The sequence below is a fragment of the Petaurus breviceps genome, unplaced genomic scaffold, assembly GCF_028583685.1.
Source record: "Petaurus breviceps papuanus isolate PSGF00001 unplaced genomic scaffold, PetGlider_PUasm1.0 183, whole genome shotgun sequence".
Classification (NCBI taxonomy): Eukaryota; Metazoa; Chordata; class Mammalia; order Diprotodontia; family Petauridae; genus Petaurus; species Petaurus breviceps.
In genome coordinates this window covers 14,095,021-14,117,283 of record NW_027185791.1, presented here as the reverse complement: position 1 = coordinate 14,117,283, position 22,263 = coordinate 14,095,021, and the positions used below count along the sequence as shown (strand labels likewise).

Genomic DNA, 22,263 nt, shown 5'->3' with positions numbered 1-22,263 from the left:
GTTGTTTTGATTTGCATTTCTCTAATCAATAGTTATTTAGAGCATTTTTCCATATGACTATAGATAATTTTAATTTCTTCACCTGAAAACTGCCTGTTCATATCCTTTGACCATTTATCAATTGGGGAATGACTTGTATTCTTATAAATTTGACTCTTTTCTAAATACTTTAGAAATGAGACCTTTATCAGAGACAGAGATTCTTTCCCAGTTTTCTGCTTTCCTCTTAATCTTGGCTGGATTATCTTTATTTGTGCAAAACCTTTTCAATTTAATGTAATCCAAATTATCTATTTTGCATTTCATCATGTTCTCCATCTCTTGTTTGGTCATAAATTCTTTTCTTCTCCATAAATATGACAGGAAGCTATTCTTTGCTCTCCCAGTTTGCTTATAGCATCAGCCTTTATATCTAAGTCAGCAGCACCTCTGTTTACCAGTGTTCCTGGCCCTACTTATCAATGTTGCCATGTTCCTGGCTCCCTGACCCAGAAAATACCGTGTTGTGATGTAGTTTCTGGGCTTGGTTGTCATCAGTCCTCCCGCTTATGGCCCAGAGCCTCTGCTTCTAAAGGTGACAACCCAGGGCTGTGGAAAGAGTAATGAGTTTGGGGTCTGGCGATTTGGGTTCAAATCCTTACTCTGCCACTTACTGCCTTTGTGACTTTGGGCAGATAACCTGACCTCTACAGATTTATGTTTCCTCCCCTGTTAGAAAAGGGGGTAGACTAGAGGACTTCTGAAGACCCTTTAGCCCAGAGAAGTTTCTCTCCACCACCACTCTTACTCACCACTAATTCCATGCACCTTCATTTTTCTCTCTTTCACATAGACACCAATCCAGGAATCCCTCATCGAGTTCAGCAACAGCAGCCTGAACAAAATTGCCACAGAGATGTTCCTAGGTACTTGGGGAGGGTGGGAAGAGAGGTCTTCCAAGGCTCTTGGCTTGAGGGTGGTTTTCCTTGAAGGGACTTGGGAACACCCCCTTCGAGAGTGTAGTTTCCCCCTTTTCTCTGCCTCTACCACCAACCTGCCAAGAGATAAGACAGAAAGAAGGGCTTTTCTGGGGAAGGACTCTGTGTGTGTGTGTGCGTGTATGTGTGTGTGTGTGTGTGTGTGTGTCCCAGATGACTACCACTGGGTATCTCCTTTTGAAGCTGACCCATACTCAGGGTTCTGCATCTCTTTTGAAAGCTCAAGTGATGGCTGGTAGGTGTTACAATGGCAAAGCATTGATGACCCCAGTTAAGTCTGAGTCCCCATTCCTCATCTCCTCATTCCTAAGATATTGTTTCCCCACACCCCCAGGACTGAACTCCCATCCTGAGACTGAGCCCCAAATTCTTGGACTAAACCCCAAACCGTGGGACCAAATCCCCATTTCCAGGACTGAGCTCTCTTATTCCATCTCAGAAAATGAGATCATTTTTAGCGAATGAATGATGCCGAGGACAAATAAGTCCATGCATACCTTCTTTACCCACCTCCACCCCCACCCCCCAGCTCTTGAGCTGTTCTCCAGGCACACTTTTAGCCACAGGCCATGACCACTTTATTGTGTCATCCTTAACACTGCCTCCCTCCAATATTCAACCAACAAACATCTATTAAGTCCTTCAAATGTGTCAGGCACTGGGCTAGACACTTGGGATACCAGGACAAAAACCAAGCAGCCCCTGACTTCAAGGAGCTTATGTTTTAAAATGCTTTCTGTCTGCTCCTGGGCCCTGCTCACACCCTCCCATCCAAGGCAGCTACAACATTTCGTTCTCTCAAGGGGCCGTTCTTCCTCTCCTGCCACCAGAGAAAGCCGCTTCCTCTCTGGGAGCCCCCAATGGTGGAGAAGGGCACAGGGATGGGGAACAAAGCTGTCGAGGTGGATGACAAGTGAAGCTAATTTGGGGCTTGGGGGTTGGGTGGGGTGTGTACCTCCTGCAGCCGTGATGAAGTTCATGGGTGATTTCCCAATGAAGGCCCAGACGGAGTTGGATGTGCTGCGCTCCTTCTTAAAGGTTTGTTTCCAGCCTAATTTTCCTTACCTACCAAACAAAGGCACTTCAGGAGCTGACCTCTAAGTCTCCTTCCAGCTGACATTCTATAGTTCAAAGCTGCCCTCTGAGACGAATACTGGGGAAGCTGAGGGAGTACTCGTGGGCAGGTCAATGGCTCCAGGATCTGAGAGGATGAATTGGCTGCTACTTCCAAGGCCGTGGAAGGAGTCTTTGAGGGGGGGACAATCTCTCCAGAGAAGCCTGGGAAAATCCAGAGCATGATCAGGAGTGGTGCGGTCCCCCCAGTGGAGTTCAGGGACATGCGCTGGAAGGGCAGACACTGAACGGTGTCCAAACAGTCCAGTTATGGTTCCTTTCATTTGGTTACAAAAACGTAAAAATCATGGAACTGCCCCTCCCACTCCCCGAAGGCTGCTTCCCACATCCATGGGCAGAACCTCCAGGTGTGTAAAGGAGTCGGGGTGTTGACAAGTTTGGGGTTGTTGGGTACCCTTTTAGCACCTGCTGGGAGCCCAGATCTGTGCTGGCCACAGTGTGAGGGGGCTGCAAAGATATACGAGAAATCATTGCTGCTTGTGAAGAACGATGGCAGCTGACACTTTTAAAGTGCTTTGCATATATTATTTCATTTAAGCTCACAACGACCTTGGTAGGCAGCTACCACAGGTGTGATTATCCTCATTTTAAAGATGGGGAAACTGAGACTCAGAGATGATAAGTGACTTCCAGTCATACCCAGTGGGTCAGGAGTGGGATTTGAACTTGTGTCTTCCTGACTCCAAGTTCAACACTATTCATTGCCCTACACACTCCTTCCTAAGTTCTGTTGTAGCTGTGGGTAGAAGCTACAAACAGATGAGAAGATAACTAGATGCCAGTCAGTGTTTGATAAGTAAATGTCCTTAGTGCTATAAGAGTTCAAAGGAAGGAGGAAGAGATCGGGGTGGGTTTCTGTGGCTAGGGAAGAAATAAAGGAAGGTTTGGGTTTCTCTAGTGAGATGTGCCTCGGGTAGAACCAAGGATGGCAAAAGGGAAGCTTAAGGGTAGAAGGTGAGTGAGATGCTCTCACTTTTCCAACTGGAGCTACCAATGGGAAAGACATTGGGAAGATGATCTTTGGGAGACTTTCACCCCAACTCGGAGATCATGGATGAGTACAAACCAATTAATACTTCCTACCTTCTTTACATCCTGGGGTTGAGTTCACCCCAACTCGGAGATCATGGATGGGTACAAACCAAAAATACTTCCTGCCTTCTTTACATCCTGGGGTTGAGTTGTGCTAACTGAAGAGGTAGACAGAATCAGAGGCCAGGAAAGGCTAGTCCTCAGTCCTCAGGGGAGTCAATGTGGGACTATGTGCTTGACTCTCCCTGCCTTTCCCAGTCTCCATCTTGGGCCCAGGACAGTGACTTTGGAGTGAGAACAAACTCAAGGTCAGTATAGGAACCAAGCTAGGCACAGACAAGTCAAGCTAAGACCTTATAGCTGTAGAGTCCTCTTGGTCCCCCCAGCTCCCCCAAGTCCTTCTAGGTAATTAGGAGCTGAGCCAAGAAAACAGTCGCAGATCTTATTAGAGAAATGCCTGGCATGTTTGTGTGTGCCTGAGACACAGAGGTTAAGTGACTTAACCTGAGGCAGAATTTGAACTCAGGTTCCATAAGACGGAAAGATTGGAGATTAGAGAGAGAAGGAAGGTGATAGCAGGGACAATCTGTGGCAGAAGAGGGAGGGGGAGAGTCAAGGGGACATGCAGAGGAGTTCGGAGCACCTCTAAGTGCTTTACTGACTTTAAGTGTTCTACTAGAAAGGCTGGGTGTAGAGGCAGGTGGGTGGTCCAGTAGGTAGTGCACCGGGCCTGGAGTCAGGAAATTGTTGTTGTGGTAATCATTTCAGTTGTGCCAGACTCTTCGTGACCCCATTTTGGCGTTTTCTTGATAAAGACACTGGACTGGTTTGCCATTTCCTTCACCAGCTCATTTTACAGATGAGGAAACTGAGGCAAACAGGGTGAGGTATTTGAGCTCATGAAGATAAGTCTTCCTGACTCTACCCACTGTACCAGCTACCTGCCCTGAGTTCAAATGTGGCCTCAGACGCTTCCTAACTGCGTGACCCTGGGCAGATCACTTAATTGTGGTTTCCTTCCTTTCCTCATCTGTAAAATAGGGATGATAATAGCACCGACCTCCCAGGGTTATTGTGAAGTTCCAATGAGATAACTGAAAGGGCTTGGCTTGGTGCCTGACACAGGTGTCCCGAGTATGAGAACACGACCCCAGGCTGTTTTCATAGCTCAGCTCCTCATCACCTGAGAGGGTTTCAGGGAATTGGCTAAAAAGTTAAACAATCTCTGTTTTCAAGAGGTTTACATTCTACTGGAGACAACATATATCTATATAAGATATAGACATACACAGTGTTTCAAAAGTCTTAGTGTGCTTTTAAGCTACTAAAACTCAATGTGCTTTAACGGAATCTTTTTTTATAGTTATTTTCTTTTTTTTTTTTTGGAGGGAGGAAGGCAGGACGATGGGGGTAAGTGACTTGCCCAAGGTCACACAACTAGTAAGTGTTAAGTGTCTGAGGTGGGATTTAAACTCAGGCCCTCCTGACTGCAGGGCCAGTGCTCTGTTCACTGTGCCACCTAGCCGCCCCACTTTAACTGAATCTTGAAGGAAGTATTCTATGAGGCAGCATAGGGAGGACATTCTAGGCAAATGCATGAAGACAAGAGTTGGAGTTCTGTGTGACAGAGAGGCCTGTTTAACTGGACTATGGTAATGTATAAATAATAAGTCTGGGTTGGAGCCAGATTATAAAGAGCTATCCCAAGAGTTACAGACAGTTTATTGAGTGGGAGGGTGATCTGGTCAGACCTGTGCTTTAGAAAAGTCACATTGGCAGCTATGGGTGGATGGAGAGCCTTGAGGCAGGGACGTTAATCAGGAGGCTTTTGTACAGGCCAGGGTGAGGTGAGGTCCAGAACTAAGGCGGTGTCTGTGGGAGCAGAGAGAAGAAACCAGTTTATGAGTTAAGAAAGTAATATATTAAGTTTTTCATTTGTAACCAGAGACCCACTGGGGGAGAGGGTGGGAAAAAAGTGATGTATCTGAAGTCCAAGGACCTGAGTTTGAATCCCACCCAGCCACTTACTTCTGTGTATAACCTGAGCAAATCACTTCATGTCCCAGAGATTTGGTTTCCTAACTGGTAAAACATCGGGGGTGGGTTTAATGGTCTCTCATGTCTCTGAAATTATAAGCCTGTTGTCCTTTTTTCCCAGCTCTGCAGGGACCATGAAGTGCTTCGAGATGAAGCCTACTGCCAGGTCATCAAGCAGATCACAGATAACACCAGCACTAAGCCGTGAGTGAGGGCTCAGCTCCCGCTGAGGCACAGAAATCTGGCCTCCCTCTACTTCTCTCCTCCAGACTTGAAATGCCTATAAAATTGGGGGGGGGTGTTATGCCCTCGGGTTCCTCTCCCAGCCTCCAGGCTGGCTTAGTCCAGAGTTGGGGATGAGGGGAGAAACAGGGCCCACTCTGTGCTCTGAGGCATTCATCCAGGATAACCACAGCCCCCACAGCTCCTTTAGCTAGAGAGGATGCTGTGAGCTGCCCTGAAGGCTTTTGGACAAATGCCCTGTATTTATCGGGACGCTGTGATCCTGAGGGCCCAGTCTCACTGGGCTTGGGACTTGCCCCTTTTCTCTTTGCTTCTCTACCTGCCTTGTCTATCCTCCTTCCTCTTCCTTTGTTCCTCACCTGCTCTCCATTCTTCTTCTCACCCCTTCCTCTCCCCTCTTTCCTCCCTCTCCTCCCCTTCATTCTCTGAGGTTTTCACTTCCGCCTTCCCAAAGAGCTTTAGAATCACTTAGATTCCAGATTCCCATGTCCATCCATCAGGCCCAGGAGAAAAGCCCCTCTGCCCGAGAGCTGGGAGAGCTCTGAGAACTCTAAGACACGCCCATTGAATCTGGGGCAGCAGCCTGGCCTGACGATGGCATCCTCCCGTGTGCCTCTACAGGGACAGCTGCCAGAGAGGCTGGCGTCTGCTGCACATCCTGGCAGCCTACCACAAGTGCTCGGACGTCCTGAAGCCCTACCTCTTCCAGTTCTTTCAGGATGTGTGCAGGAGTCCCGGCCTGCACTTCCAGGGTAAGGCCCGGAGCCTCGAGGCCAACTGTGGGGGCATTGAGGCCGACCGTGGGGGCATCGAACTGCCCTTCCAGGTTCATGGAAACCAGGCCCGGACTCTGAGCCCCAACTGAGCGGCTCCAGCTTTCCCCCAGGGCACTATAATTTAGAAGGTTCTGAAAGCATTAACATTCCTTAAGAGCTCAGAAACAGCTGAGTTTGGCACCTCCTTAGCAAGAATAATCAGTTAACATAGGAGGCTATAGGGGTGGCTAGGTGGCACAGTGAATAGAGCACTGGCCCTGGAGTCAGGAGGATCTGGGTTCAGATCTGACCTCAGACACTTAACACACACACACGCACACACAAAAACTAGCCATGTGACCTTGGGCAAGTCACTTAACCCCAACTGCCTGCCAAACATAGGAGGCTATAGGTTACTCACCTCTGCAGTTGGCCTAGTCCTATTCCCTCTCCCGACTGTTCTCCAAGGCCTGAACCCCACTGGTGACCAAGAATTGGGTTCCATGCCCTGGAGGCTCTCTCCTCTTCAACTGAATTTGTCTTTAAAAGTTTACTTAAGTTCAAATCTGGCCTCAGACACTTGACACACTTACTAGCTGTGTCACCTTGGGCAAGTCACTTAACCCCAATTGCCTTGCCTTCCCTCCTCCAAAAAAAAAGTTTACTTAAGGATGAGTTCTATGCTGCTGCCCAAGTTGCTGGTTAAGACTCTACTGCTAATTGGACACTATCAGCCTTGGGATGGGGATCGAGGAGATAGGGAGTCCAATCATCAGCAAATTTGTTAGGTTATCTGACTAATCTCCTCACACTTGTTAAAATCTGTCCCCTCCAATGATTCGATGACTTTTTCTCACTCTTTATCCTTCTTGATTACTCCATAATATTGACACTATCGACCACTCTCTCCTTCCGGACCAGAGATTCTTAGCTCTTTTTGTGTGTCATGGACAAAACCTATGAGCTCCTTCTCAGAATAATGTTTTTAAATAATTAAAGGAAATTCCAAAGTCCAATAAGAAGCTAGTGAAAATAAACACAGTTTTATTTTTCCCCCATTCAATTTCACAGACCCCCCTGTTTTACTTTTTTTCTTTGTGCCTGGCATGGTGCCTGGGATATAGCAGGTGATAAATGCTTGTCAAATACACAAGGAAAACAACACCCAAGAGTAAATTAACAGGGAAAATCAAAAGAAATAGATGCTTAGGCCATGCCCAGGCAAGAGCACAGAACTCAGTCTGTGGGTGCTCAGGGAGGGCCAGGGAAACAAGCCTGCAAAGGTGGGGTTCTGAGAAGACAGAAGCCTGAGAAGTCCTCAGAGTATGGATTCTGTTCAGTGAGCAATGCAGAATCACTAAATCAAAATTAAGCTGCAGGAGAGCCACAACTGGTAATACTTGTGATCCCATCCCAGAAGAAAAGGGAAAAGACATCCTCAGGATCCTTCCAGTCAATGGGTGTCTTCCAAGAACCCTGCCCTGGATCACCTTCCCCCTCCCTAATCCCCAGAGATGCTATCTAGGGTCTGAGCTTTTCTCACTGAAAGAATCATTAGGGAAACCTCTGAAGCTCTCCCTTCCCCCATGGAGGAAGAAGTCCTCTTTGAGGGTGGGGGAAGGCCTGGGAATCACTATCTCTCCTCCAACAACTCTGCAAAATTACAATGATACCTAAATTTGTCCCTGAGGGCTCTCAGTTCTTCCCCTGAATCTTTTTCCCCTTTTTCAGAGCCCCTCCCCACCTTCAGACCCTTCTAGTCCCCACAGTATTCCTCCTGAGAGAGAAAAGTGTCTGAAAGTCTCATTCACAATAAGAAGCTGGAGACAATGGATTTCCCTCCCAGGGCTTTGTATTGTAAAGGAAGAATGTAGAGAGGGCAAGACTTTAACCTTGAAAGATGAATGGAACCTGGTAGGGGAGATACCTCAGGGATGGGGGAGGTGTTTTCCTATACTTTTTAGTTCCTCTAAATCCATGGCTCTCTAGATGATAATTTATTGTGGTTATATTTAAGGGGGTCATTTGGGTCAGGTTCAATTCCTATTATTTAATAAACAAACATATATTATTTGTATGAAAGTCCCTGTGGTATAGTAGAAAGAGGACTAGATTTAGATTCAAAAGATCTGGGTTGAAATCCTGCCTGGGGGCAGGAGGGGAGCCTAGGTGGCGAAATGAGTAAAGTGCTGGCCCAGGAGTCAGGAGGACCTGAGTTTGGTTCCGGCCTCAGACACTTAACACCCACCCAAAAAAACTAGCCGGGTAACATTGGGCAGGTTACTTAACCCCAACTGCCCTCCAAAAAGGCAAAAAAAAAAAAAAAGAAATCTTGCCTCTCTCAACAAGTCCCTCTGTGACCTTAAGCAAATTATTTAACTTCTCAAAACCTCAGTTTTCCTCCTCTATAAAATGAAGAGGTTGGACTACATGACATCTAAGCTTCCTTCTAGCCCTAAATCTATGGGCCTATAAATGTGCTAGACTAGAGAAGATTTCAGTATTGTGGTCTTGTTTTCCTATGCTTGGATGGGAGGCAGGATTTGTGATATAATTGACATGGGAAATTTCTCTTATGGAAACTCCCTCTCTCTCATTACAGTCTTAGAAAGTTTCCTAGAACCCTGAGAAACTAAATCACTTGCCCATGGTCATCCAGTGTATATAAGAAGTGGGTCTTTCCTGACTCTAGTGTCAACCTATGTTAATATCTATTATGCCAAAGAAAATATCTGGTTCAGTCCAGTTCAAAGTAAATCTCTAGAGGCGTTGTTCTGTTTTAATTTTGATTCTGTTTAAAAAAATAATCCAGTTGTTTATATTTGAAGGAAGTTAGCTTGTTATATTGGAAAGAGCATGGGGTTTAGAAGAGACCCAGGTTCTTGTCATACCTGTTCCTGATCTGGGATCTGTCCTTGGTCCTGACTCCTCAGTGGACTATGCAAGTCTTCCTCATCCTGGGTTTTTGTTTCTTGAGACAGTTAGACTAGAGCAGGGCTTCTTAATCTCTGTCTCTGTCTATCTGTCTGTCTGTCTCTTTCAGATCTCTCTAGAAGTCTAGTGAAACTATGACTCCTTCTTAGAATAATGTTTTTAAATGCATAGAATGGATTACAAAAGAAGCCAATTCTAATGAAATACAATTATCAAAATATTTTAAATCAGGTTTGTGGACCCCAGGTTAAGATGGGTTCTTAGATTATATTATGTTACTGGGGACTTGAGAAGAGGATGAGAATTGTTCTGCTTTTAGGGTCACAGCTCAATTACACAAGCAATATGAGATAGTGGAGAGGGAGCTGGCCTCAAGGCAAGAAGACATATATATAGGTTGTGTATCACTTTTGACACATACTGGCTGTGTATCCCTGAGCAAATCCCCTAACCTTTCAGTGCTCTGAGCAAGCCACTTAACTTCTCAATGCTCTGGGCAACCTCGAAGATTATAAGTTGCCAAGAAAGTGTCAACCTATGGTGCTTTTCATCCAGTGGAATCACAGATCTAAGCTCTCTCTCTATCTCTAGTTCAGTTGAGGTCTAGTACTTCCTGGCTTCTACTCCCTATGTTTGTATCTCCAGCTCCTTAGTAAGACTTGGTGAAAGGATAGTTGAAGGTAAGAGGAAGAAATGCCCAAGGATCCCTGAGAAGTCTCCTGCCATTGCCACAAACGGTATCCGGGGGAGATGGATGTGGAGAGGAGAGAACTCTTTGTTTTCTTAACTCTTTCCAAGTGATGGGGAGGGAAAGTAGGGAGACTGATGTGGAGACAAAGTGATTAGTCCCAAGGGAGCTGGAGGAATGGAGCACATTCCTGGAAAGAAGGACAGCCTCGTGCAAAAGTTCAGTGACAGGAAAGGCAGTGTGTCATGTGAGAGCAAGAGGTCTTTCGACTGAATTGCAGCATATGTGAAGGAGAATAACAGCGGAGTCGCCACCCACACCTGATCTAGGGAGGCTGATCACTTAGCTTATCACATCAGTCACCCATTCTGTATCAAGTACCTACTATGAATCCAGCCTACATAGGCACATAAACGTTCAGAATCTAGTTCCTGCCCTCCAGGGGCTTATAGTCTAATTAGAAAGACTCATGTATATTAAATAATTGGAGAGCAAGGGCCAAGATGAGTGAGACTAATACTAAGTACTATAAGAGTTCAAAAGAAAGTTATCATATGCCCTAGAGTGATCAGAGACTTTCCTCAAAAAGATGGCTTGGAAAAAGCTGGGAAGATAGGTTGGAGCCAGACTGTAAAAGGGCCAAATAAAGGAATCTGACCTAGAGGTAACAGGGAGACACTGAAGTAGTGAGTTGACATGGTCAGACCTGTGCTTTAGGAAAATCGCTTTGACAGCTCTGTGGAGATGGTCATCATTATTACTAGATTATTCCTTTAGCAGTGGGTCAGGGATGGGTTCGACTATAGAATCTTTTATGAGAGCTTTTTCTGCTGGGGAGAAGGAAGATTCCATGGAACTGGAGACAGCAGTGGGGAAAGAGGTAAGATGAGGAGACTTCCAGGGCGGCTAAACATAAGACAGGTTTAGTAGAGGGTCTACTACACTGGCTCTCAAACATTTTGTTGCTGTTCAAAATACAGTATTCTTTGCTGAGGACACACCTGAGCATATACCTATGATTGCAAATGTCATTCCACACAACTGACAGCATACCTAGACCAAAGTTGAGGAATGCCCTTTGAGGACCTGGGCAAAGAAGGCCAAGGAAGAGAATATCAGCTCCTCGAGGACAGGAACTGTTTTGGTTTTTTACCTTTGTATCATCAGTTTAAGCACCAGGGTGCTTAATAAACACTTGTTGAATTGAGAAAGGAAATTTGTGGATGGAGAGGGGAATGGTAAATAACCATTGAGCACGGTGCAATGTTGACAGGGATTGCAAAGGCCTGTGAGCAGAACCTTCAGAAAACCTTCCAGTTTGGTGGCCGAAGCGAACTTCCCAGCAACATGGAGTTGAGGGCCATATTGGTAAGGTTGGAGGTGTGGAGGGAGGGAAGAATGGGAGGAGTTCAGGTGGGGGCTCCTCCTCCAGCCTAGCTCCAGGACATAGCCTGGATTTCTCTCCCCATTCTGTACCAAGTACCTACGATGAATCCAGCCTACATAGGCACATAAAAGTACAGAATATAGTTCTTGCCCTCAAAGGGCTTGTAGTCTAATTGGAAAGACTCATGTAGGGAAAGACTCAAGATGAGGGAGAATAATACTAAATACTGTAAGAGTCCAAAAGAAAATTATCATATGTCCTAGAGCGATCAGAGAAACCTTCCTCAAAAAGGTGGCTTGGAAAGAAGTATGACCCTTCAATGGGGTTCTAGGATGTCAGCTCACCCAGGTCCTCCTACTTTGACATGTCTAGGTCACCCTCATGACTCCCAGTACCCTCAATAGAAAGAGCTCCCTAGGAAGGAAGAAGAAATTGGATTCACAGAATCACAGGATTTTAGAGTTGAAAGGGGCCTCAGAAACCTTCTAGTCCAACCCATATCTTTAAGGAATCGCCAGTAGGATATACCCAACAAATGGCCCTTCAGTCTCTTATAGCCCTCCAATGGGAGAACCCACCACCTCCCAAGGTTCTACTTTGGGATAGCTCTTATTGGATAGCTATAAAAGGAAGTCTTTCCTGACATCAAGAAGAGATTTGCTTCGCTGCATCTTCTGTCTACTTCCCATGTTTCTGACCTTTAAAGAGCCTGAGAGATTCACTTCCTTTGAATCTTCCCCACCCCTACACTCATTCCCTCCTCACCCACAGGCTGGCCGTAGTTCCAAGAGGCAACTGTTCCTCCTTCCTGGAGGGCTTGAACGCCACCTGAAGATCAAGACCTGCACGGTAAAGAGAGAACCAGGCCCCAACCCTATCTGATATTGATAGAGACATAGATAGCCCTTTGCTCCTCCAGGTCAGATACACAGATGAGGGTTTCCCAGAAGACCCCAGCTCCACCTGATTCTATGAATGGAGAGACTTGGGGGTATGGGACAAGAGGCAACATGTATTTCCAAGCTTATTACACGTATTCTTCTTTACCTACTTTGCCACCCAGAATCCAGCCAATCTAACCTCCTTGCCATGTTCTCCATGCTTTTGTTCAGGCTATCTCCCAGAGGCATTCCCTGCATGGAAATCTTTTCCTCCTTATTTCCCTCTCTTAGAATCTCTAACTTCCTTCATAGCTCAACCCAAACATCACTTTCTACATGAAATGTTTCCAGATCTCCTCAGCTGCCAGCACTCCCCCCTAAAAATAATCTCAGCTGTCCTTCTAGCTCCCCAATAGAATGTAAGTGTTGTGAGGGCAAGGGCACTTTCACGTGTCCCCAGAACCTAACATAGTGCTTGGTGCATGGTGGGCATTTAATAAATGTTATTGGTGATGATGATGAGGCAGTCAGGACTCTGGGATACTCAAGGTGGCCCCCTATGGTCTTTCTGTGTCCTCTCCACAAAGGCTTTGGTCAGGCATCTCATTCAGAAGAGGCCCTGCCCTTTTTTTATCTTTTCTGATAGACCTCTGACCAGCAGGGGGTAATCCCTCCTTTGCTCCTCTGATTGGGATTCTCTCTCCAGGTGGCCCTAGATGTGGTCTCGGAGATCTGCATTGAGATGGGCCTAACACGGGCTGAGGCCGTCAGTGAATATGTGATCTTTGCTGTGACCAACCAAGGTGAGAGGACAGTGCAGAAAGGGGAAAAGGCCCCTCCCTCAGCAAGGCTTCTCTTGCTTGATTCTTCCCACCTTTACACCCGCCCCCCACCAGAGCCCATGATAGTCATCTTCTTCTCAGGAAGCCTGACTGGGGTACATTACGGTGGACAGAAGGATTTGATCTAAGAGGTCTCCCCCTCCCTGCTCCGAATCCCTTTCCATGGAGACCCAGGATCTGGCTCTAAGACCTAAGAACAGAAAGTGAATCCCCCAGATGGTGGCTATATATTATCCTCCTAGGCCTGGCTAGCAAGAGGCCTCAACTTCTAAAACATCAGGGGAAAAGTTTGGGCAGGAGGTTAGAAGATGGTCCAGAAAGGGAAATCTCATGGCTGGGGGACAGTGTTTGTTCAGGGTCATACAGCTAGTTAGTTCAGAGGCAGAACCTGAACCCAGGTTCTTTTGGCTCCAAGTCTAGCATTCTTTCCTAAGCCATGATGTCTATATTTATAAATATAAAACCAAAATAAGTGTGTGTGTGCACTCACACACACACATCCATCCACATACACTTCTTGTTATTTTTCAGTCATTTCGGTTTTATCCAACTCTCCATGACCCTATTTGGGGTTTTCTTTCCAAGATGCTTCAGTGGTTTGCTGTTTCCTTCTCTGGCTCATTTGACAGATGAGGAAACTGAGGCAAACAGGATTAAGTTACTTGTCAAGCCACAAAGCTAAGAAGTGTCTGAGGCTGGATTTGAACTTTGGTCTTCCTAACTCCAAAGACTGGCATTCTATCAACTGTGCTACCTAGCTGCTCCTCATTTATGTTATTATATTAGTAATCTATCTTTTAAAACTGACTTTTCTATCCTCATCTCTTAAGCTGCAGAATATAATGCTCATTTTTTCCATAAGGCTCTTAGCATTTCTACTTTGACAATAAAAGGTAAGTTCCTTGAGGGAAACAATTGCTTGATTTCCTTCTATCCTCAGCCTGGGTCAGTGCTCTTCAGCACATAATAAGCACTTAATAAGTTTTGTTGAATTAGCAGTTGGTTCTTCACTAGTGATTAAATAGAATATTGTTGTTTAGTCGTTTTCAGTCATGTCCAGCTCTTTGCAACACCACTTGGGGTTTTCTTGGCAAAGATACTGGAGTGGTTTGCTATTTACTTCTCCAGGTCATTTTACAAATGAGGAAACTGAGGCAAACAGGGTTAAGTGACTTGCCCAAGGTCACACAGCCAATGAGTGTTTGAAGCCAGATTTGAATTCAGATCTTCCTGACGCCAGGCCCAGTGCACTTTCCACAGAAACACATATAGCACTAACCTGTAAACACCATTGGGATAGAGATTAGGTCTTATTAATCAATCAACAAGTATTTAGGGAAAACCAAGAGGTCTGGAGTCAAGATGGTGGAGTAGAAACAGGACTTCCTCAGGGCTCCCGCTTCCACCTCCTCCAATTCATGTAAAAGGTGACTCTGAACAAACTTTGGAGCTACAGAACCCACAAAATGCCACAGAGAAGCTAACCTCCCACTGAGGACAGCCCAGCAGGCCAGCAGGAAGTGGGCAGCACGGCACTCTGGGAACCGAGCCCAGCCCCAAGCAAGCCCCAGATTTTAGCCTCAAGGAGGCTACAACCAGCCCCCAGATCACCAGAATTATCAACCAACAGATGCTAAGGACAAAGTGAGAGGTCAGTGCAGTGTGGAATTTGGGACCCGGGAATTCGGGAGTGTGGTTGGCCTTTGCCCCAAGGGCGAGAAGCCGCTGAGCCGCCTCCACGTGGCTGCTTTAGGGCTCCTGGCCTGCAGATTGTAGGGGGACCAAGCAATCAGTCTTAGGGGTAATCACTCTTGCTTTAACCTGCTTGGATCTGGATTGTGGTCTATGGTGGAGGTCCTGGGGTGCTTGACCAGTTTGCCAGAGCATGGGGAGGCTTCAGAGAAGGCACCCAACTAATAGCTCCAGCAGCTGAGAAAACCCCAGTGACTTGGGACAAAGCTCCCAGCTCTGGTAGCAGAGTTCTACTGTGGCAAAAAGCTCAAAAGTCAAGTAATTGAGTGGCAACATGAGTAAACACGATAAACAAAGCAAACACAGTAATCTGACTTTGGACTCCTTTTTGGGGGACAAAAAGGATCAAAGAATGGAAAAGGAGGGAGACAATGAAGTCAGAACTCCTGCACCAGAAGCTTCCAAGAAAAGAATAAGCTGCTTACAGGTCATAGGGGAACTTAAGAAGGATTTTGAAAACTAAATAAGAGAAGTGGAGGAAAAATTGGGAAGAGAAATGAGAATGATGCAAGAAAATTATAAAATGAGAATCAATAACCTAACTGAAGAAAATAACACCTTAAAAAATAGACTAACTCAAATGGCAAAAGAGGCTCAAAAAGCCAATGAGGAGAAGAATACCTTAAACAGCTGAATTTGCCAGATGGAAAAAGAATCTCAAAAGCTCACAGAAGAGAATCCTTTCTTCAGAATTAAATTGGAGCAAATGGAAGCTAATGACTGTATGAGAAATCAAGATACTATTAAACAGATCCAAAAAATGAAAAAATAGAAGGCAATGTTAAATATCTCATTGAAAAAAAACCACTGACCTGGAAAATATATCCAGGAGAGATAATTTAAAAATTACTGGACTACCTGAAAGCCATGATCCAAAAAAAAAAAAAAAAGAACCTAGAAATCATCCTCCAAGATATTCTCAAGGAAAATGGCCCTTATGTTTTAGAACCAGAGGACAAAATAGAGGTTGAAAGAATCCACCAATCACCTTCTTAAAAAGATCCCAAAAAGAAAACTCCTGGGAATATTATAGCCAGGTTCCAGAGTTCCCAGATCAAGGAGAAAACATTACAAGCAGCCAGGAAGAAACAATTTGAATATTGTGGAAACACAATCAGAATAACACAGGATCTGGCAGTTTCTACACTGAGGGACAGAAGGGCTTGGCATATGATATTCTGGAGGCCAAAGGAGCAGGGATTAAAACCAAGAACCACCTACCCAGCAAAACTGAGTATCATGTTTCAGGGGAAAATATGGTCATTCAATGCAATAGAGGACTTTCAAGCATTCTTGATGAAAAAACCAGAGTTGAATAGAAAATTGACATTCAGATACAAGAAGCAAGAGAAGCTTGAGAAGGTAAACAGGGAAAAGAAACCATAAGGAACTTATTAACGTTGAACTACTTACATTCCTACATGGAAAAACAATAATTGTAACTTACAAAACTTTTCTCAGTATGAGAATAGTTGAAGGGAATAGAAATGTATATATGTATATATGTGTGTGTGTGTGTGTGTGTGTGTGTGTGTGTACAGGTATACATAGACCAAGGGTACAGGATGTAGCAGCAAGCACCCCAGCGTTCCCAGGGTGCTAGCAATACAGGTTCCTGGATCTGCTTTGATAAAGGAAAGCAACTCAAAATGGGTTAACAAGCTCACTTTAATCAGTCAGACATATATCGTTTACCTTGTTCAGGGGAAAAAGGTCAGCACCCCGAACTTCAAAGTATACAGGCAGAATTATCAAGACAGAAACAGATCAAGTAGACAGATTTCAAACTGTCCAACCATTACATCCATACCCAGTCAACATCTGGGTTTTTCAAAGGGGGGGGGGCCTGGACAACGGCTTCCCAGAATTCAGATCAAATCACAGAACACTTCTCAAAGTGAGCCCCCAAAACAAAGCCTCACATCAGGGCTTATATAGCCTTCTCCTGGCTCAGAGAATGTAACAACCTTTTGGACCCACTGGCCAATCAAAAAGTATCTACTGAAAAACAAGCCTCCCACCCCAGTCTCCAGGTGCACTTTAGCTTAGGGGCAGGGAAGATCTTCCAAATTTGCATTCCCATTACACAGGACCAGTTGAATAGGAAAGGATGATACTTAAAAGGTGAAATTAAGAGGTGAGAAAGGAATATAATGAGAGCAGATGGGGAGAGAAAGAGTGGGGTAAATTATCTCATATAGAAGAGGCAAGGCAAAACTGTTACAATGGAGGGGAAGAAGGCAAAAGGGAAGGAGTAGGCCTTATTCTCAATGAATTTGGCTTAGGGAGGAAATGACATGCACACTAAATAGGATATCTCACCCTACAGGAGAGTATGGGGGAAGGGGATGAGAGGGGGGATAATGGAAGGGAGGGCAGGCTTTGGGGGAGGGAAGTTGGAAGCACCCAATTTTGAAAAGGGACAGGATCAAAGTAGAGAATAGAACAAGTGGGGGGTGGGATGGGATGGAGGGAAATATAGTCAGTCTTTCACAATAAATATATCCACTATGGAAATGTTTTGCATAGCTACACATGTACAGCCTATATTGAATTGCTTATCTTCTCAATAAGGGTGGGTGACAAGGGAGGTAGGGAAAGAATCTAGAATTCAAAGTTTTAAAATCAAATGTTTAAAAATATATATTATCATTATTATTATTTTACATGTAACTGGGAAATAAGATATATAGGCACTGGGGCATAGAGATCTACTGTGCCCTACTGGAAAGTCGGAGGGGAGATGGGGGAAAATATGGGAGAGAGCAGATTGGGAGAGGGGATATTCAGTGGGATCACTGTTTTGGGGTGGTGGGTAGGGGACAATGGGGAGAAAATTTGTATCTCAAAATCTTGTGGAAATGAAAGATGTAAACTAAAAAATAAAAAAAAACCTACAAAGAAAAGGGAGAAAAAACAAGTATTTAGGCATCTTATATGTACCAGATACTGCTGAAGATACAAATACGGAGGTCCTACCTTCAAGAAGCTTACATTCTGCTAACTGACTAACTAAACTTCATACCTCTGTCCGCAAACTGAGCACAGTACTGAGCAGTGGGTACCTAATAAATTATAACTGAGTGAATCGTTAGAACCAGAGAAATGAACAAAGATGTAGCTGCCACCCTTTCACGCATGTGTACCCCTTGGTCCTACACACAAGTCCTGTGGTCTCCTCACTCAGGCCAGAACGTCTGTCCTTTGAGCCGGCGGGACTACATCCTAGATGTTGCCTCAGAGATGGAGCTGGTGGACAGTGGTTACACCTTCTGGTGCCGGCGCATCCTGTGGAGCCAGCCACTCAAGTTTGAGAATGAGCTTTATGTCACCATGCACTACGGCCAGGTATGCCTGCTCATGCTACCCAGCTCTTAGCTGGGGTGGGGATGGGGGCAGACGGGAACTGAGAAACCAGCACTTCCCTCCAGAACATTGGTTATTAGGGGCCAGCGGGGCTGGGGCAAAGAGGAGGAAACTCTTTCTCTTGGTGTGTCCACATAAGCCCAGGAATGTGTGATGAAAGGTATTGTGCTTTTTACTTTGGGGAATAAACTAGGTGACATTCGACTATTCCTTTGGTGGGGGAGGCAGGGATGGGTACAACTATATCTTTTATGAGAACTTTTTCCTGGGGAGAAGGAAGATGTCAGCATTTAGTGACTACCATGACTACCAGGGGGGCCAAGATAAATAGAGTGCCCAGCCTGGAGAGAAAGACTCATCTTCATGCATCAAACCTGGCCTCAGACACTAGCTGTCTGTCACACACTAGCTGTGTGACCCTGGGCAAGTCATTTAACTCCTGGTTGCCTCAGTTTTCTCAGCTGCAAAATAATCTGCAGAAGGAAAAGGCAAACTACTGTAGCATCTCTGCCAAGAAAACCCCAAATGGGGTCATAAAGAGTCAGACACGACTGAAAATGACTGAACCAAGGCATTCCAAAATGTGAGAAAGAGTGCTCACACAGAGACACATAGAGAGAAGACTCTAGCCTGGGAGACAATCATGCTGGGACAGACCTGACCCAAAGATTCTTTAGGGGGGACATAGAACAGAACCATAACCTGGAAATCATCTAGTGAGCCTGGGTAGTTTCTGTTAGATTACTTTCATTTATTATACTTTTTATTAGGTATCCTTTTAAATATTTTCAATTAACTGCCTTCCTATTCTTGATCTCTGTGTATACTTTACTTTTTTTCCTTGTGAATAAGCACTGGAAACTTCACTCTGTGGCCTGACAGTGGTAAGAAGGGAAAAGGGAGGTGGGAGTCAGAGGGTAGAGGCTATTACTGGCATTAAGATGAACCAGCAGTCATCAGCTTGAGTGCCACAGTTCTCAAGCCCAGGGAACCAGGCAGATTCAAGGACAAAACACATCAGGAAATTGGATACTATGCCTCAGGTTGAGATTTAAGGGCTCCCTGTTGCTTGTAAGCATAGCCTTTCTATCCTTATCCCAACTCACATCCATTCATGCGTTGGGCCCCCCAGAGGGCTGGTTAGCTACATCTCTTCCTCAGGGTTCCAGGGGCACTCTTGAGTAGGTAGGAGAGTGTCTTTCCAATGCTATCAGCTTAAGTCTCCATTTCCATTCTGCCAGTTATAGCTGGTACCTGCCAATAGGCAATCACAACATCAGGAGACTGATGTGAAAACCAGGTTTATTACAAAATAAATGAATGTGCATATGGGACCCAAAGAGTTCACAGTCCTCACAGAAATGTGCATATTTATGACAGTACAACAAGAAGAAGAGAAAACAGGAAGGTATGGGAGGGGACAGGTGCAGTAATGGGGGGAAGATGGACAAAACCCTCTCCCCACAGGGAGAAGCAAATCTTTTTCTTTGGGAACGGGTGGGGAAACCTGTGACCTTGAGGCCACATGTGGCCTGTACACGTTCCCCAACCCTGAACTATACTGAGAAAATAGGAGTGTCCATTTCTCTGTGAAGGATAATATATCACATCATATCTGCACAAGCAATTTCTCAGCCTGGAACAGATTGGCTGGCACCTGTGTTGCCTCCCAAGGACACACAGGGAGTCCAGTTTGGGATGCAAACAACAAATGAAGTCGGCTAGAGGGGGTGGGATGGGGTGGGCATTGTCCTAGACACATTCAGGGCCTCCTATATGCTCAGGGTCCAGTGTTTCTGGAAGATACGGCAATACAAAAAAACAAATTCAGGAAATCCCTTAACATATCTTAGCTATGTCATTATTTGACTGAGTGATGAGTGCCCTACTATCGTTTTAACCAATTAAGATCGCTTAGCTATCACAAAAGGATATTTACAGAGAAGATACAGCAATAGAATTTACAAAGCATTTTCACTAAGACCAGGAGCATAATCTCCCTTCTATTACCTCCTCCCCATCACCTCTACTGGTCCCTGGGGAAAGTGGACTCCCTCAAAGCATTCACCCTTCCCTGTCACTAGCTGCTGAATAAGTCACTCTCTTGCTTCAGGATATAAGGTCTCAGCTGCCAGGCTGATCCTCTGCTGGGCTGTTCCTGCGCAGGGGCTACACACAAACTCTGGTATAGAGACAGCAGGTATTCACAGCAAAGCATGGGCCCACGGTAGGGCCAGTGGTACCAATGCTACTTCTCTCTACCCAAAGGCATGTGGTAAGTTATTTATTGCCTTGGTCACTACCAAGAAAAAAAGACTAAGGTCTTCTCGTTGGAGCCTTTCAAGGTCAGCAACCAGTCAAAAGACCCTTCTTGACCATATGATAATCGGAGAGGAAATCATCTTAGGGTACCTGCCAAAGTAGAAAACAGGGTTGCCATGATGCATGCCCAGAGGCAGGCTGAATGACCCTCCATGTGCTTCTGGGCCTGGGCCTTTGTTAGTCATTCTCACATGACTAAGGTAAAATCTAACTCCCTGAGCTGGTGTTCAATGTGCCCCCAATCTACCTTTTCAGTAATCTGCTTCTTGTCTCTAACTACTCACTTCTGCGTTACTTACATGCCATACAGATTATATTTATGAAGCCCACATATGCCAGGCTCATTCTTAACCTTCATGCCTGTGCTCACACAGCTTTCCTTTATTGAGAATCATGGGGGCGGCCAGGTAGCACAGCGGGTAAGAGTACCGGCTCCAGTGTTGAGAAGACCTGGAGATCGAATCCCGGGCTCAGACACTTAGCACCCACCCAGAAACACCTGGCCGTGTAACCTTGAGCAAGTTACTTAACCCCAATTGCTTAGGGGCGGCCAAGTGGCTCAGCGAGTAAGAGCACCGGCTCCAGTGTCGGGATGACCTGGATCAAATCCGGCCTCAGATACTCAGCACCACACCCAGAAATAACTGGCCGTGTAACCTTGAGCAAGTTACTTAACCCCGATTGCTTAAAAAAAAAAAAAAAGAGAGAATCATGATAGGTGATGTCTATTTAGTGCTGAAAAGTCTCTAAGGCACTTTACCTCCTCTGGGTCATTTCAGCCTCACAACAGCCCTTACACGTATGGCTACGTTATTGTTTGTCCTTCGTTCTTGAAGAGTCCCACGACATCAGGGAGATGATGCCAGGATATGAAAGTGAATTGTGTTTGAGGGAAGGAGGGCTGTGCAGGGTCACCAGCCTCACCCTCTCCTCTGGAGCCATGTGGGTCCAGTGGCCAGATAGAGATCAGGACAGCCAGAGATGGCCCAGGTATAGGGATAAGTAACAAGCCATTATTGGTATTATTATCTCCATTCTGCAGATTAGAAAACTGAGGCTCAGAGAGGTTAAGGGGTTTGCTTGTGGTTACATTGCTAGCATATGTCAGAAGCAGGATGTGAACCCAGGTCTCCCTGACTCCAAGTCAGAGACACTACAGCCATCCCACACTGCCTTTAATAGCCTTCCCTCTCATCTCCAACTAAATCTCATCCTTTCAGAGTTCTGTTTGCTCTCTCCCTATTCTGAGTTCCTATGGCCCTTAGACTTTACCGTTTACTCTGGTATTAATTCTGTCTGTTTGATATAGTTTTCTAGTTCCATCAGTGGATGAAGTACTTCACAAAATAGTGTGCATTTCCCTTATGATTCCTCAATTTCTAGGTCCTGCCTGATTATCGAAAGGGCCTCTTCAGTAGCCTGCCCACTGAGCAGCCCAGCGAACAACAGAGACAGCAGGTGTCCAAGATAGCTGCTCTCCAACATCGTGCCAAGGACAGCGTCTATCTGCCCAGTGTGTAAGGCCCCCCGCCCCATCCCCACCAACCTCTCCAGATGATCCCAGAATCCTTCTCCCAGAGCTCTTCAACTTCCTAGGAAAGTGACAGAACCTGACAGGAAGGATGGAGACTGAGAGCTTCACCTCTGGGGTTCTCTTGGCAGCAGCTATAGCTACTTGGGTCTCCCCCTTCTATATCTTATTTAACTCCTTGGCTTGGTCCCTGCCCTTAGCAGGTAGTGATAACAGGAATAGCACCTTAAGGTTTACAAAGTGCTTTACAAACATTGTCTTTGATAAACATTGATAAAACAAGGTTTTATCCTCACAACAACCCTAAGAGATAGGTGCTGTTCTCAGACCCACTTTACAGATGAGGAAACTGAGGCTAATGACTTCCCCGAGTCACACAGCT

The 22,263-nt window shown here is 45.5% G+C and overlaps 1 protein-coding gene across 1 annotated transcript in view; it reads left to right on the top strand.

Annotated features, from left to right (window-relative positions):
- Positions 1 to 22,263, top strand: part of MYO15A (myosin XVA) — a 144,727-nt gene that overhangs the window by 113,422 nt on the left and 9,042 nt on the right. The window contains exons 54-62 of the mRNA XM_069087739.1: positions 833 to 905; positions 1,942 to 2,015; positions 5,302 to 5,384; positions 6,045 to 6,175; positions 11,074 to 11,168; positions 11,959 to 12,036; positions 12,775 to 12,871; positions 17,850 to 18,010; positions 21,734 to 21,867. Coding sequence (XP_068943840.1) covers positions 833 to 905; positions 1,942 to 2,015; positions 5,302 to 5,384; positions 6,045 to 6,175; positions 11,074 to 11,168; positions 11,959 to 12,036; positions 12,775 to 12,871; positions 17,850 to 18,010; positions 21,734 to 21,867 — 926 coding nt within the window. The remainder of the gene's footprint in view (positions 1 to 832; positions 906 to 1,941; positions 2,016 to 5,301; positions 5,385 to 6,044; positions 6,176 to 11,073; positions 11,169 to 11,958; positions 12,037 to 12,774; positions 12,872 to 17,849; positions 18,011 to 21,733; positions 21,868 to 22,263) is intronic.